Source organism: Doryrhamphus excisus, chromosome 4 (genome assembly GCF_030265055.1).
Source record: "Doryrhamphus excisus isolate RoL2022-K1 chromosome 4, RoL_Dexc_1.0, whole genome shotgun sequence".
Lineage (NCBI taxonomy): Eukaryota > Metazoa > Chordata > Actinopteri > Syngnathiformes > Syngnathidae > Doryrhamphus > Doryrhamphus excisus.
The window spans coordinates 20,301,972-20,315,675 of NC_080469.1; the positions used below are offsets into that span (position 1 = coordinate 20,301,972).

The window sequence follows — 13,704 nt, forward strand, 5'->3', positions numbered from 1 at the left end:
GTTAACGTGGGCGGGAAACCCAAGGAAACGCTGCAGGAAGAGGTGCAGAGTCTGCAAGATCTAGAAAGCTTTCTGTGCAGGTTATTGTGTGTAGCTGCTCTATAGGACTCCACAACCAAAAATGAGCATAATAGGTCCCTTTAAATGCAATTTTCTGTCCAGTACAGAACCAGATGACAAGAGAAGTAGTTTAAGGATTCCCCTCATGTAAACGGTCTCTATACATTGTTCATTTAGGAAACGTACTGAATAGACTTATCCTATTTACATGGCAGCATGTCATCTCTGTCTCTACATGTCGGGACCCCAAATGTGGATATCTTCACCCCCACAAAAAAATCTGTACACCGAGGGAAAACAACTAATTTTCAAAAACCTCCTTCACGTGACATTTCTAAGCTTTAACATTAACAGGGGTTAACTTTTGACACTGCTGGATAAGAATTCATTGCCGGTAATAAAGGTTTTATGAAGGCTACAGTTTGACCCCGGAACTGATTATTTCTATTTTCATAGTTTCCTATGGGAGAAGTTATTGGACCAGCTACTGTATTAAGTTAAATCTTAATAAATAAATAAATTGCAGCCATACACTGACATACCCCCCCACCACTGCTTTTCATACAATGACTTCCTCTTTCTTCTTCTAGCGTCACATGTTTTTTTTTCTTCCTTTGCTAGCCTGAGAACAAAGCTAATCCTCCTAGTGTATGGGGGAGTGGAGGCCAAACGTACAATGCGGGCCTGTTCGCTCTGGCCGGTGCGGACCTCCTCTTGGGGGTGGCGGCGTTGTCGCTGGGTGGTCCTCCTTGCCGGGCCCGGGCGGGGCTCTCCTGCCGCTCCTTGTCAGAGGAGAAAGGAGAGACAAAGTCAAACAAAGTCAACGTATTGCAGAGGTCGTTTCGGTGTCTTGCAGGAATGTACAGTGAAGTAAAGGCCGGGCAGATGTGCTGAGTCAGCCAAAACAAACACTGATATATAAGAGAGATATGTACTGTTGCCTTCATCTGGCGGTTGCAGGCGTCCTGCATGGAGAGCTGAAGATCGCTGAGTGCAGGCAAGGTCAGAGAGTCCAGTCCAGGTGGAGTTACGTTTTGACCTTGGAACTCCTGAGGAAAACACCAATATTCCTAAATATGTCCACAGAGAGGATTTATTTACCTATAGTGATTATTTTACAGTACCCTGTGAGGGCGAGGTGGGTAATTCCATGAAATAAGAGCAGAAAGTACCTAAATGTATCAGAACTGGGCGTGACAGCCAGTTGTTCTCCATGTCAACCTGCAGTTTGTCTGCAAATTGCCTTTGTGTGCCTTTCCTTGGGGCGTATTTAGAATTCTGACTGTGACTTTCGGAGGATTCCAACTAGACTGCTAACAAATTAGATGCAATGGCGGCACAGTTGTCTAGTGGTTAGCGCGCAGACCTCACAGCTAGGAGACCAGGGTTCAATTCCACCCTCGGCCATCTCTGTGTGGAGTTTGCATGTTCTCCCCGTGCATGCGTGGGTTTTCTCCGGGTACTCCGGTTTCCTCCCACATTCCAAAAACATGCTAGGTTAATTGGCGACTCCAAATTGTCCATAGGTATGAATGTGAGTGTGAATGGTTGTTTGTCTATATGTGCCCTGGGATTGGCTGGCCACCAGTCCAGGGTGTACCCCGCCTATCCCAGCTGTCTTGGGGCGCCAAGACAGCTGGGATAGGCTCCAGGACCCCCCACGAGGAAATAGCGGTAGAAAATGAATAATACACTAATATGCTAATGAAGAACATTCATTCATTAATTTTCACCCTGGACTGGTGGCCAGTCAATCACAGGGCACATATAGACAAACAACCATTCACACTCACATTCATACCTATTGACAATTTGGAGTGGCCAATTAACCTAGCATGTTTTTGGAATGTGGAAATGAGGAATGAGGAAACCGGGGTACCCAGAGAAAACCCATGCATGCGCGCAAACTCCACACAGAGATGGCCGAGGGTGGGAATGAAGAACATATTAAATGTATTGTTTATCGCACAATCTAATCCAATTAAGGAGCTACATCTAAAACCTAATGTACCTAATGTTGTGGCCTGTGCACGTTGGGCTTGTGTGGCTATGATGTGTATTTTTACCTTCAAGTCCAGGAGATGCTCGAGTTTCAGGCGGAAGAACTCCTGCTCCTTCAGCTGCATGAAGTCTTGACAGTTGGCAAAGCTCTCGGTCATCTTTGGTAAGAAAGACAAAGAATGTATAGATGAGGAAAAGTAAAAAAAGAAGCTTCCCCTCTCTACTGTACACTGTATTCAGCCAGCAGTGTTTTATTTGGTTCCTGTAAGAGAGGCAGATAACGGCGTATATAAAGTAACTTTATTTGGCGTCAAGCTGATCAGTAAATAAAATGCAGCGTGAACGTGAACGAGTGCCACCTTGTGAAGGATGGCCTCCAGCTCGCAGATTCTCTCCCGTAAAAGTTTGTCTTTTGAGCGAACGGCGTCCAGCTCGTGGGCAAGTTGCCTCTTCTCCTCCTTGACGAATGCCAGCTCCGGGACCTGATGCTGGTTCTCCACGTTTTGGTAGGATCTCTCCTAGGAATGGAGCCAGCGAGAGAAGCGTACGTGTTGTTGCAGGACTCAAAATGAGGAATTATTGAATAATTGAGTGTCAGTCTGGGCGCATCTTGGGCGCATCACCTGGTCCAGTTTCTTCACCGCCTCCTCTCGATGTTGGACTCTGGCCTTCAGAGTGTCTGTCTGCTGTCTCCTGGCTGTGAAGCCCTTCTGCATGTCCATGGCTGCTCCATTGCCTGAGCGTGGTGAGAAAAGACAACATAAAAACGCGGATATTCACAACTTCAATTAACTTCTTTCTCTGCACTCTTTTAATGTACGCTTGACTTCAACACAAAAGACACAAACTGGACAGATGTGTCGTTGTATATGAGACGATTTCACTACTAAACTAAAATTTGGATGTAACTACGGCCATCAGCACCTTCCAGGGTCCTCGGGGTGCTCCTGACCCGGTCCAGCTCAGTCTGGGCACTCTTCAGCCGGCCCTGGAGCCTCAGCACGACTCCCCTGTGCTCCTCGTTGGTGCAGCTGTGGAGCTGTTGTAGCGCTTTGTGCTCCTCTGATGAGGCGCCCACAAAAACACACATAAATTATGTCCGCAGGGTTCACACACAGAGTAAGAAAAAAGGGGGCGGCTTCGTAAATCATAAGGTAAATAATATTTCTGAGTTTAATAAACACAGCAGGGACAGATTTGATGTTTTCTAGCAACATCATGATGGGGAACTGTAGTATTACAGACGTTAAAGCACACTTTGGACAAAAGTCACAGGAAGTACTTCCATTATACTTCCTGTTAGTGTTCTTACTTCCTGTTGGAGGAAAGTGTTGTTACTTCCTGTCAGAGGAAGGTGTTACTTTCATTTAGAGGAAAGTTTTACATCCTGTTAGAGGAAGGCATTACTTCCTGTTAGTATTGTTACTTCCTGTTTGAGGAAGGCGTTACTTCCTGTTCGAGGAAAGTGTTGTTACTTCCTGTTAGAGGAAGGTGTTACTTCCTGTTAGTGTTGTTACTTCCTGTTAGAGGAAGGTGTTATTTCCTGTTAGTATTGTTACTTCCTGTTCAAGGAAAGTGTTGTGACTTCCCGTTAGAGGAAGGTGCTACTTCCTGTTAGAGTAAGGTTTTACATCCTGTTAGAGGAAGGCGTTACTTCCTGTTAGCGTTGTTACTTCTTGTTCGAGGAACATGTTGTTACTTCCTGTTCGAGGAAGGTGTTACTTTCTGTTAGTGTCGCTACTTCCTGTTCGAGGAAAGTGTTGTTACTTCCCGTTAGAGGAAGGTGTTACTTCCTATTAGAGTAAAATTTTACATCCTGTTAGAGGAAGGCGTTACTTCCTGTTAGTGTTGTTACTTCTTGTTCGAGGAAAGTGTTGTTACTTCCTGTTAGAGGAAGGTGTTACTTTCTGTTAGTATTGTTACTTCCTGTTCAAGGAAAGTGTTGTTACTTCCTGTTAGAGGAAGGTGTTACTTTTTGTTAGAGGAAGGTGTTACTTTTCTGTTAGTGTTGTTACTTCCTGTTCAAGGAAAGTGTTGTTACATCCTATTAGAGGAAGGTGTTACTTTCTGTTAGCGTTGTTACTTCCTGTTCGAGGAAAGTGTTGTTACATCCTGTTAGAGGAAGGTGTTACTTTCTGTTAGTGTTGTTACTTCCTGTTAGAGCAGTGCCCCTCGGGGAGTAGGAATTGTCAGGGGGGCGGGGGGGGGGGGGGGGGCAAGAGAGGCTTTCATTTCAATGCAGACCTACCAACGTGTACAAATGTGTAGTACTCCACATGCAATTTGACTGAATATGCTTGTATGCTTGTATGCTCTCCATTTTGTTGCATTGTCCAGGTTTCATTTTAAGTTCCGTCTGCACAGTACAGATGAATGAATGAATAAATATTATCATTTTCTCTAGTATTTCACACCGATGTCAATCCAGGGAGTGAAAGTGAAGAAATGAATGTTGCTAACCACTGCTCCACAAAAACATTATAGGTGGTGAGAAACCTACCAGCCACGGCGATGTGCCTGTGCTGCACCTCCAGCTGGGTGATGAGCTGCTGCTTCTCCAGGTTCTCCGTCTCAACCTGCTGAGACTCTGCAGCAGCCAGGTGGGTCTAATGACAGTTTAGTGCGACAGTGGAGACAGCGACGATGATGAGCTTTGCTGGGTAATGTGTTGTAGTGTGGAGGTCCTTGTATACTTTGAGCTGCTGCATCTCTTGCTTGTGCTGCTTCAGCTGTTCGCTCAGGAGGATGTTCTCCTGGTGGAGGCCCGCCATGGTGCAACTGTGCTGGGCGATGGTCTGGTTGCTGCGGTCCAGTTGAGACCTGAGAAGCTCCACCAGTTTCTCTTTGTCGACTAGTTTTAGCCTCAGGGTCTCGTTTTCAGCAAGGATGCTCCCACACTGTGTCTGATGCTGTATAATTCAAGTGGCAAAACAATAGGTACACCTACAACATACAATGGGCTGCCTCAACAAAGATAATAATGCCCTCTTTTGATTGACACTGTATACCTGCTTTTTCTCCTCCTTGGTCACATCCTGCTCTCCTCCTGGAGTCTGCACCTCCTCCAGTGGCCCAAGCAGGACCTCAAACGATTGAAAAGATGATTGATTCTAGATGATTGATGATTGTTTTAGTCACCTAACTGTGCCCACTTCACTGACCTCATGCTGCCGCAGCAATCTCCTGCAAATAAAAGTGTAAAATGCAGACTTATGCTAAACGACACAGATAATTATCATATGTACATTTGTTTTTATTCTACCTTAAAAGTTCCAGTTTGGTGCTGATGCGAGCACCGCTGTCTTTGGAGGAGCTCAGTTTATGGTTCAACATCGCCGCCTCCTGGCCAACGCTGGCAATTAACTGCGCCATTCTCAAACAGCAAATGACAACAAATGGTTTGCCAACCTGATAATTCCGTTACAGCAAAAAAATAAATAAAAAAAATAAAAATAAAAAAAATGCATATTCGTCACTGTGTCGAATATGCAAACATTACCTTCTCTCAGTCTGCCTGCACTCGCTCTTCACATGTTCCACAGGCTGCTGCAACACAGACATATATGATGAAGAGGAACCTCTGAAGTTGAACACCCCCTGAAGTTGTACAATTGGGAATTGGATCAACATTTTTGTCTGGAAAAATACATATCTTAAATTGCACCAAACATCATGTGTTGCTCGTAAAACAACAACATATATACCTTGAGACCTCAGGTGTGGGTATAGCAGCATAAAATATTAAAATCCATTAAGACGACTCTATGTACCCAGGAGAATGCTGCCACGTGTTTGCCAACACCACAGCTAGAGGTGATGGCAAAGAGGAAAAGTGTGATGATAACCATAGCACCAAAAAACAGGCACGTGTTAGAGCAGTTACTCTAATACCAAGTATTTGTACTAATCCATTTTAATCAAGCTAATGCTGACGTAAACATACTACACCTACCTCTCTAAAACACCGCTCCCAACTTATTTTAACGCATTTAAGAATTTTTAGGCAACAGTTGATGGCAACAGTTTGACCTTGGAACAGATAATTTCCATTTTCATGATTCTAAAATCTGGTTCTGCACGCAAAAAAAACAAAGGTCCATTACACAGCCTAAGTCAGGGGTCTCAAACTCAATTTACCTGGGGCTCACTGGAGCTAGGGTCTGGGCGAGGCTGGGCCGCATCAGGTCCCCCCCCCCCCCCCCCCCCACAAAAAAAAAAACGCATTTATTAAAAACAGAAAAATATACAAACTTTTTCAGTGCTTTGGTTCTGATCTTCTGCAATAAAAGCTCTGATAAAACATTCCACTGTTCTCAAATATCTTAATTTTTTTTTCTGCACAAAATAAGATGAAAAATAAATAAACAAATCAAGAATAAAGAAAATCAATCAATCAGGAATAAATAAATAAATATAATAATAATAATAATAATAATAATAAAACAGCAAATAATAAAAACTTAAGAAACCACATATAGTTGGTGGGTAGACAAATTATTTTTTTCAGATTAAAATGAACAAAGCATTATTAGAGCCCTGTAGACATGACAAAACACGACTATAGTCACATTTATACTCTTTTTATTTACAACATATTGCGCAACTGCAGGGTCTTGATACACATGCTAACCCGCAAACTAGATTCTAGCGACCTAAACGGTAGCCTCCAAGTTATTTCCTTTAAACTTAAAAAAGCCAAAAACTTACCACTTCCACACAGATAGGGAGGATAACTATTAACAGTTATTTAACCTTTAACACGAACATTAATCAAACGTAATAATTTTTTCTGGGTACATGATACCATACAGCATCCATATCAAACTTGCGCGGGCCGCACTAACATTAATCTTTCATATCAAGGCGGGGGCCTCAAACTAGTGTCCTGCAGGCCACATTTGGCCCACGTGCCGCATGTTTGAGACCCCTGGCTTAAGTAATATCGATGTCGCACAATTGATCTGAGTCATACTCACCAAAACGTCATTAAGATAATCGTCAGTCACAGTCGGGACAGCCTCTTTGGGACCAGTAGCAGTTATCTTGCAGGATAAGAACTCCTGGCAGAACTCCTTTATGTTCACCTCCAATGCCTCCACTTTCTTGTTCAGCTGCCCTTCCTGCAGCTTCTGGTCACCTGACCTTTTGATGACTTGCACCTCCTCCAGCAGGTGTAGCAGCTTTTCCATCTGATCGATGTACCCCCTTGAGTCAGTCACTCTGCAGACAATGAAATACATGGGGATTTTTTCTGTCTATGAACATTTTCTGCTGATTTGGGGGGAAATGGATCACCTGAGGTTAGACATGACATCCCTGGTGGAGGTGGCATCTCTCTGCTGGGCTGAATCACAAGATGTGGAGTCTCCCAAAAAAAAAAAAAAAAACGTTGACAAAGCTGGAATAGCCATGGTGTGTGTTGTGTGTGCATTTATTACGAGTTATACAAGTGTGTCCTCCTGTGCTGCCAAACCTCTCCAAGGTAAATTTGGTTGCATTTTCCACTTCTTCCAGAAGTAGCTGGGTTTCCTTGGTGCGCCTCTCCAGCTCCTCACTGATTCAGAAACAAAACATATACCAGTAGTCACTTTGTAGCAACACAATGTGACTAACAAAACACTTTACACAAGTAAACCTACTTCAATTCATCCAGTGTCAGACTGTTGAATTTCAGGCCAGAAGTGTCCTGAGTGGCTAATCAATAAATACAATACAAATGACCACACAACATCCCAGGAAAGTAACAGATTTAATGGACTAAAAAACAAACTAAGCTAACAACTTACAAGTTCGTGTCGTCGTTCGATGTTTTAAGTCCATAACGTTATGCTGTAGGTCGGCGTTTTCAAAAGCTACAAAAAAAACAATATTGTTGAATGGTAGGTTACAATTTGCCGCTTCTAAAACCTCTCTAAACAGGAAGCTATGGAGGCTAACATCGACAAAAGCTGCTGCCAAGCGACAGTGCATTACCATGGGAACCACAATCATGGCGTCTTCTTCGCGCGCGCGCGTTTGTGTTTGCGCATGAATCAGGTTTAAGTCCCAACGCGAATATGAATAAGAAACGGGGCAATAAATATTTGGTGCGGACTTTTTGAATAGTCTTCTTTGCGGGTTATGGATTATGTCGTCAGGATTCATTCACGGATTTACACCGCCATCTTTGACAAAATGGAACTACATCGACCGCCAGGTCAGGTTGTTCAAATAAATTCACAAGAAAATAATATTTCATATACCATCTTCTGGTAAATGAATAAAGAACAAACTATTTGTATTAATATGCGTTTTAATGAGTCGAATATTATGTCGCGAAAAATACAGTTTTTTACGTTTTTTCCACTTCCTGTTGTTGAACCGCTGTGCGTGCTGGGTATTGTAGTCGACTTGCGTGTGTTGTTGTTTTTCTCGTCTTTGGCACCCGGAAAGTAATGTCGACATGTCATTGATTGTTATTTAAGTTAAAAAAAAAAGAATGCATCGTTTGCATGAATGTTCGTGCGTGTTGGAAGCCTTGACTGAGGTAAATAACATTTTAGGAGATGACCTAGATTATTTCTGTTGTAGAGTAACAGTAGCTTCTTACCTGAAACTTAGCAAACACATTACTTTCTGTTACCACTAACTGCAACTACAAACGAGTATTGTGTTTGTTGTAATTCAGTGATGAGCAGTAACACAAATGTGTTATACTATAATGTAAAATATGTGTTTTGATTGTGTTCGGGGGTGTGTCCAGTGATACGTGACACCCAGCAAGCAGGTGTGGCTTAGCTAGCAGACATCTAGGAGCTGCTCCACCGTTCCTACACATTTAAGATTTTTGCATTGACCTCAGTGTAGGAATCCTAAAGAATGACATGTTAAAGATGTTTTTCTCCAGGATGGAGAACTGGAGGACTGGACAGGTCACTTGTGAGGGAGCTGAAGTGTTGCTGCGCCCTGGAGGACAACTTTCTCCCCAGGAAGTCTGGTCTGAATATGATGGAGTCCACTGAGGTAACACACTGACCCACTTTTTTTGTTGCACACTATTTGGATTTTATCCGCTGATGTCTCCCTGAAAAATATTCAGAACGTGAGCGGCGTGTCGGCCAAATGCAGAGACGCCCGAGTGGAGGAGGTGTGGGGTCTGACCAGCTTTTTTGGCTACAGTACCCACACTTTTGTACAAGCCGTCAATCTGCTGGATCGATTTTTGACCATTGTGAAGGTAAGATGCTCACTCTGTCTAATATACAGCATCAGGGACACCGGTCAAATAGAAATAATCCCTTCCGGGGTCAATCTGTTGCCACCTTGACACATTTGCCCATTTTTTAACATTCTTACCTATTTACACGAGAGACATTTTGCTAAATGAGCAATTTTACAGTGATACTCAAAATAAAGTTTGACAGTTGTAATGGATGAGGTGTTCCTAATGAAAGGTCTGCTGAAAGTATACTTTAACGACATGGGACATTGTCAATTATTAAGTAAATGTGGATTTTTAATGACCTTCTGAAATTATGTGTTAGGGACACATATAATGCCTGTTTATGAGCACCATATATATATTTGAACGATTCCTCGTTTCGAACTGATTCCTTTTTTATTGTAATTTTTAATTTTTAATTTTTAACAGCACCCCCCGCGACCCTCGTGAGGAAAAAGCGGTAGAAAATGAATGAATGAATGAATGTTTATTTTTTATTTTTTATTTTTTATTTTTTATTTTTTATTTTTTATTTTTTATTTTTTATTTTTTATTTTTTATTTTTTATTTTTTATTTTTTATTTTTTTTCGGACTGATTCCTAACGATTCTCGATTCCACTGCTTCTAAAGCATCATTCAAGTTTGCATGGTTTAAATGAGGGCGCTAACCAGAGTTGTCTGAACTGTTGCTAAACTTGCCTGGTCGTCGCTCCCGTCCTTCATTTCGATCCGACTTCCACATCAGCTAGCTTGCTGAAACTCTCGATTACATTGGCGTGAGACAGACGCCGTTTATTGCTGGATGAGGAAGTCCGACGTAGCGCATCAAAGACGAGGTACTGTGTTATTTCAACACCATGAATGCGTGAACATGAATCATGTTAATCATGCGTCCTCCTCCGCATGGTATGATTGTGTTGCGAATGTTGGTGCTCGCCGACTTCTTCTTCGATGGTGTTGGCGGCCATTTCTTTCGATAGGCAAAGTGGGCATGGAAACTAGGAATCGGAATAAAAGCATTTTGAACGATCTCAGGAGAATCGGAATGTTCGTCCTGGTTCCCCTTGATGCTCGAGATGATGGCCAACCCAAACACCCACCACTTTGTAAAAAAATAGGCTTCGCTGCACGTCTTAAAATAACAATACACTGTTCCAAATCTGTGTCTTCTGCCGTTTGATGACATGAAAATGTCCTACTGACCTGGTTAAGCTTTCAGTCACGAGACGATGACTTACTTGTTGCTGTCAGGCTCAGCCCAAACACGTGCCCTGCATCGCCGTCTGCTGCCTCCACTTGGCAGCCACCGTGACGGAGGAGGAGAGCAATGTGGCACCTATCTGCGAGCTCATTCGCATCAGCCAGAGCAAGTTCACCGTGTCAGACCTACACCGCATGGAGAAGATCATCTCGGAGAAGCTGAGCGGGGAGCCTGGCACGGCGGTGACGGCCTTCAACTTCCTGCACCTCTACCACTCGGCCTTGGCCTGCGTGTACGCTGAGGGGTAAGCGCTCGCTCCATTGGTTTGTGTGGGTGGATTACAGTGGGATTCCCTTTTTCTATTCCAAGGGTGGAGATCCCAAGCATCGGGAGGCTGGAAGCTCAGCTGAAAGCCTGCTTGTGTCGGCTTGTTTTCTCCAAGGCGAAAGTAAGGCGGCAGGTGGCAGCTTCATAATAGAGCGGCAATGACGTCACACGCTCTCGCCAACGTGTCGCCTCTTCTCCTCCGCAGTCATCTGTGCTGGCGCTCGCCCTCATTGCTCACGCGTTTGACACCCTGGAATCCTTCCACGCCACCAAGATTGTGCAGCAACTGCAAAGACACACAAAGGTGTTTTTTTTCGGGTGTTTTTCCTCTCATGTACAATGCAGTGCTGTTCTGCGTTGTGGTAGACGACCACAAAGTAGCCCACTGGATAACCTTTCATACGTTACCCTATCCTGTACGCGTCTCCTTCACAGATCAGCGACAGCGAGCTGCTCTACTGGCAGCAACTCGTGTCCAAGTGCGTGAACGAGTACAGCTCCAGTCGATGCCTCAAGCCTGACAACAAAAAGCTGGTGTGGATTGTGTCCAGGAGGACGGCGCAGGGTCTCCACGCCAGTCATTCCAGCGTCCCCAGCCTGCCGACTATACTGGAGGGCAGCTGGGACGAGAGCGAAAGGTTAATATTACTTTTTACTTCTTGTCGTATGATATGGTAATGGTTTTATTTCATTTGAACATGCGATTGAGTGCATCACATAATCAGTTCCCAGTTCCACATGTCCAAAAGGAGTAGGAAGAAGCAAAGCTTATTAAATCCTACCCCTCCATCTGGTACTTTTACAATCAGTAACTGTTACATTTGTTCACTTCCTGCTTTCCATAATACAATTTTATTTTATTTTATTTTATTTTTTTAATAATGCGAGGTACGAGGTGATATGACCATCCAATGACATAATGGGTACCATAGTAAGTGTCAATATAGTGATATATATAGCACATCATGACTGGTTCACACATTAGCACATCTTCATCCTTGTATTTAGCAAACATCAACTGCTTGTATTGTTTCTTGAATTGGCTCATCGTTGTGCATTGTTTGAGGGTCTTACTCAATCCATTCCATAGTTTGATTCCACATACTGAAATGCTATGGCTTTTTAACGTAGTCCTAGCATATAAGTGTTTCAAATGTAGTTCTTCCCTGAAATCATATTTCTCCTTTCTTGTAGAGAAGTATTGGATGACATTTTTAGGTAATTGGTTATTTTTAGCCTTATGCATTATTTTAGCTGTTTGAAGATGAACTATATCAGCAAGTTGAAGTATTTGTGATTTTAGAAATAAGGAGTTAGTATGTTCTCTGTAGGCGGCATTATGAATTATCCTTACTGACCTTTTTTGCAGTACATTTAGCGAGTGAAGATTGCTTTTATAGTTATTAGCCCATATTTCCACACAATAAGTAAGATATGGTAGAACCAGAGAGCAATAAAGAGTGTGGAGTGATTTCTGATTGGGAACAAATTTTGCTTTGTTCAATACTGAAATATTTCTGGCCACCTTATGTTGTATATTTGTAATATGAGGTTTCCAGCTCATATTTTCATCTATTGTGAGATGCAAATAGACAACATGGGGAGCATTTTTGCCTCATAGGAAATAATAAAAGTAGAAATAGTCTGTTCTCCGGTCAAACTAGCTTTGTCGCTAATATGTTGGCGTTCATTGCAGCGAGGATTCCTGCGAGGACATGAACTGCGGAGAAGACAGCCCATGCGGCTCGCTGGGAAGCAACGGGGAAGGATCCTTCTACCCGGTTTTGTTTCACCCGTCGCCGCACAAAGCGACCGGCTAAACGGACGCGTCAACCTGGACTTGCGGTGAATTATGTAGCAAAGTCAGCCTGTGGGATGTGTGTGTGTGTGTGTGTGTGTGTGTGTGTGGTTACCTTACTTAGAAGGATATCATTGCTATGCAGCATGACGTTTTGGCAGCTCATGGGTCCACACACTCCAGCAGAAACAACAAAATCCGTGCTAACTCCTGCCATTGAAAAAGTCTGTATAATGGATGGCGTGTATTTACAGTATTATGCAAGCGTGCAGTATACGTATGTATGTGTGTTATTCTAATGGGAAAATGAACTGGTGCAGTAATGTGATGTGTTGTTTTGTGTATGTTTGGATGTGGCTGTCACTCAAAGTCAATGTCACTCAAATATAGAAGAATATTTTAAAATAAAAAAAACTTTTCATACAAATTTGTGGTTGGTTTTGAAGTTTCCAGCACGGGATGTTTCAATGAATGTGCGCTCAGCCATTTGGGTGCATTTGACACATTTTAACCCGGGAAAAAAAGACACAAAGAGGCTGTATTTGGACCGGGGTGAGTCATGTCCATGCATCGAAATATTCCGATATGATGTTGGTTTGTCGTTTTACCGGTCATGTGGTCACCGTGGTCACCCTTTCCGTAAAACAGCGCTTCGGTCGTCCATATACGGAAATGACAAAAACTACTGTAACAGGCGTTTCCGTGTGGATAACAGACTGAAGCCATAAAATGTACATCACCGTGTATTAAAAAGGTAATATGTATTTTATTTTGAAGAAAATAAATCGATAATCAGTTTTCATGAGACATTTGGGGGCCCCTGGAAATCACAGGGCCCTCGGCGATTGCCTGTGTTTGCCTATATGGTACATCCGCCCCTGGCAGATGGGTCAATTCAACATGTCTATTACTGATAAGTCCGGCTCTTATTACTTATTAGTTATTGTATAAGTAGCAACATTTCAGCTGTGTATTTGTGCTCGATTGTCTCCCATTTTGTTTTTTTGGTTTTACTTGTATTAACATGCAGACGGTCAATAAAAAAGCCCACGTCCCTGCATGGCGTATTGAAGAAAAAGATAATACATATGAAGGGTAATACAATAAAAAAAATA

At 42.9% G+C, this 13,704-nt stretch overlaps 2 protein-coding genes across 23 annotated transcripts in view; one reads left to right on the top strand and one right to left on the bottom strand.

The window, feature by feature from the left end:
• LOC131128046 (coiled-coil domain-containing protein 158-like) overlaps positions 1-11,586 on the bottom strand; it is a 36,806-nt gene extending 25,220 nt beyond the window's left edge. For 6 of the 19 annotated variants that reach the window (XM_058070545.1, XM_058070534.1, XM_058070537.1 and 3 more), the window contains exons 1-18: positions 7,848-8,639; positions 7,701-7,755; positions 7,500-7,615; positions 7,357-7,426; positions 7,038-7,281; positions 6,199-6,231; positions 5,561-5,607; positions 5,324-5,434; positions 5,223-5,244; positions 5,070-5,144; positions 4,755-4,970; positions 4,562-4,667; positions 2,986-3,123; positions 2,685-2,797; positions 2,421-2,579; positions 2,127-2,219; positions 996-1,109; positions 736-842 (exon numbers count right to left, since the gene is read on the bottom strand). In XM_058070545.1, the coding sequence (XP_057926528.1) occupies positions 736-842; positions 996-1,109; positions 2,127-2,219; positions 2,421-2,579; positions 2,685-2,797; positions 2,986-3,123; positions 4,562-4,667; positions 4,755-4,970; positions 5,070-5,144; positions 5,223-5,244; positions 5,324-5,434; positions 5,561-5,607; positions 6,199-6,231; positions 7,038-7,281; positions 7,357-7,426; positions 7,500-7,615; positions 7,701-7,755; positions 7,848-8,205 (2,177 nt within the window). In that variant the 5' untranslated portion in view covers positions 8,206-8,639. The other 13 variants (XM_058070548.1, XM_058070546.1, XM_058070542.1 and 10 more) reach the window with 13 other exon arrangements.
• LOC131128049 (cyclin-G2-like) lies at positions 8,050-13,563 on the top strand. 4 transcript variants are annotated; one of them, XM_058070558.1, is made up of 8 exons: positions 8,050-8,257; positions 8,948-9,063; positions 9,140-9,277; positions 10,515-10,768; positions 10,834-10,912; positions 10,997-11,095; positions 11,227-11,429; positions 12,488-13,563. In XM_058070558.1, the coding sequence occupies exons 1-8, from the start codon at positions 8,182-8,184 to the stop codon at positions 12,609-12,611; spliced, it is 1,089 nt and encodes a 362-aa protein (XP_057926541.1). In that variant the 5' UTR covers positions 8,050-8,181; the 3' UTR covers positions 12,612-13,563. The 4 variants fall into 4 exon arrangements, with proteins under 4 accessions (XP_057926541.1, XP_057926542.1, XP_057926543.1 ...); XM_058070559.1 differs by lacking the exon at positions 8,050-8,257 and adding an exon at positions 8,421-8,587 and having other exon boundaries at positions 12,488-13,562; XM_058070560.1 differs by lacking the exon at positions 8,050-8,257 and adding an exon at positions 8,424-8,587 and having other exon boundaries at positions 8,934-9,063; positions 12,488-13,562.
• The last annotated feature ends 141 nt before the right edge of the window (positions 13,564-13,704 follow it).

Bases quoted from the DNA above. Each gene is read 5' to 3' on its own strand.
- LOC131128049 (XM_058070558.1), top strand. From the start codon at position 8,182: ATGGATTATGTCGTCAGGATTCATTCACGGATTTACACCGCCATCTTT. The intron at 9,278-10,514 runs GTAAGATGCTCA...TGTTGCTGTCAG, and splicing joins GATTTTTGACCATTGTGAAG to GCTCAGCCCAAACACGTGCC. The intron at 10,913-10,996 runs GTAAGGCGGCAG...TCTCCTCCGCAG, and splicing joins TTGTTTTCTCCAAGGCGAAA to TCATCTGTGCTGGCGCTCGC.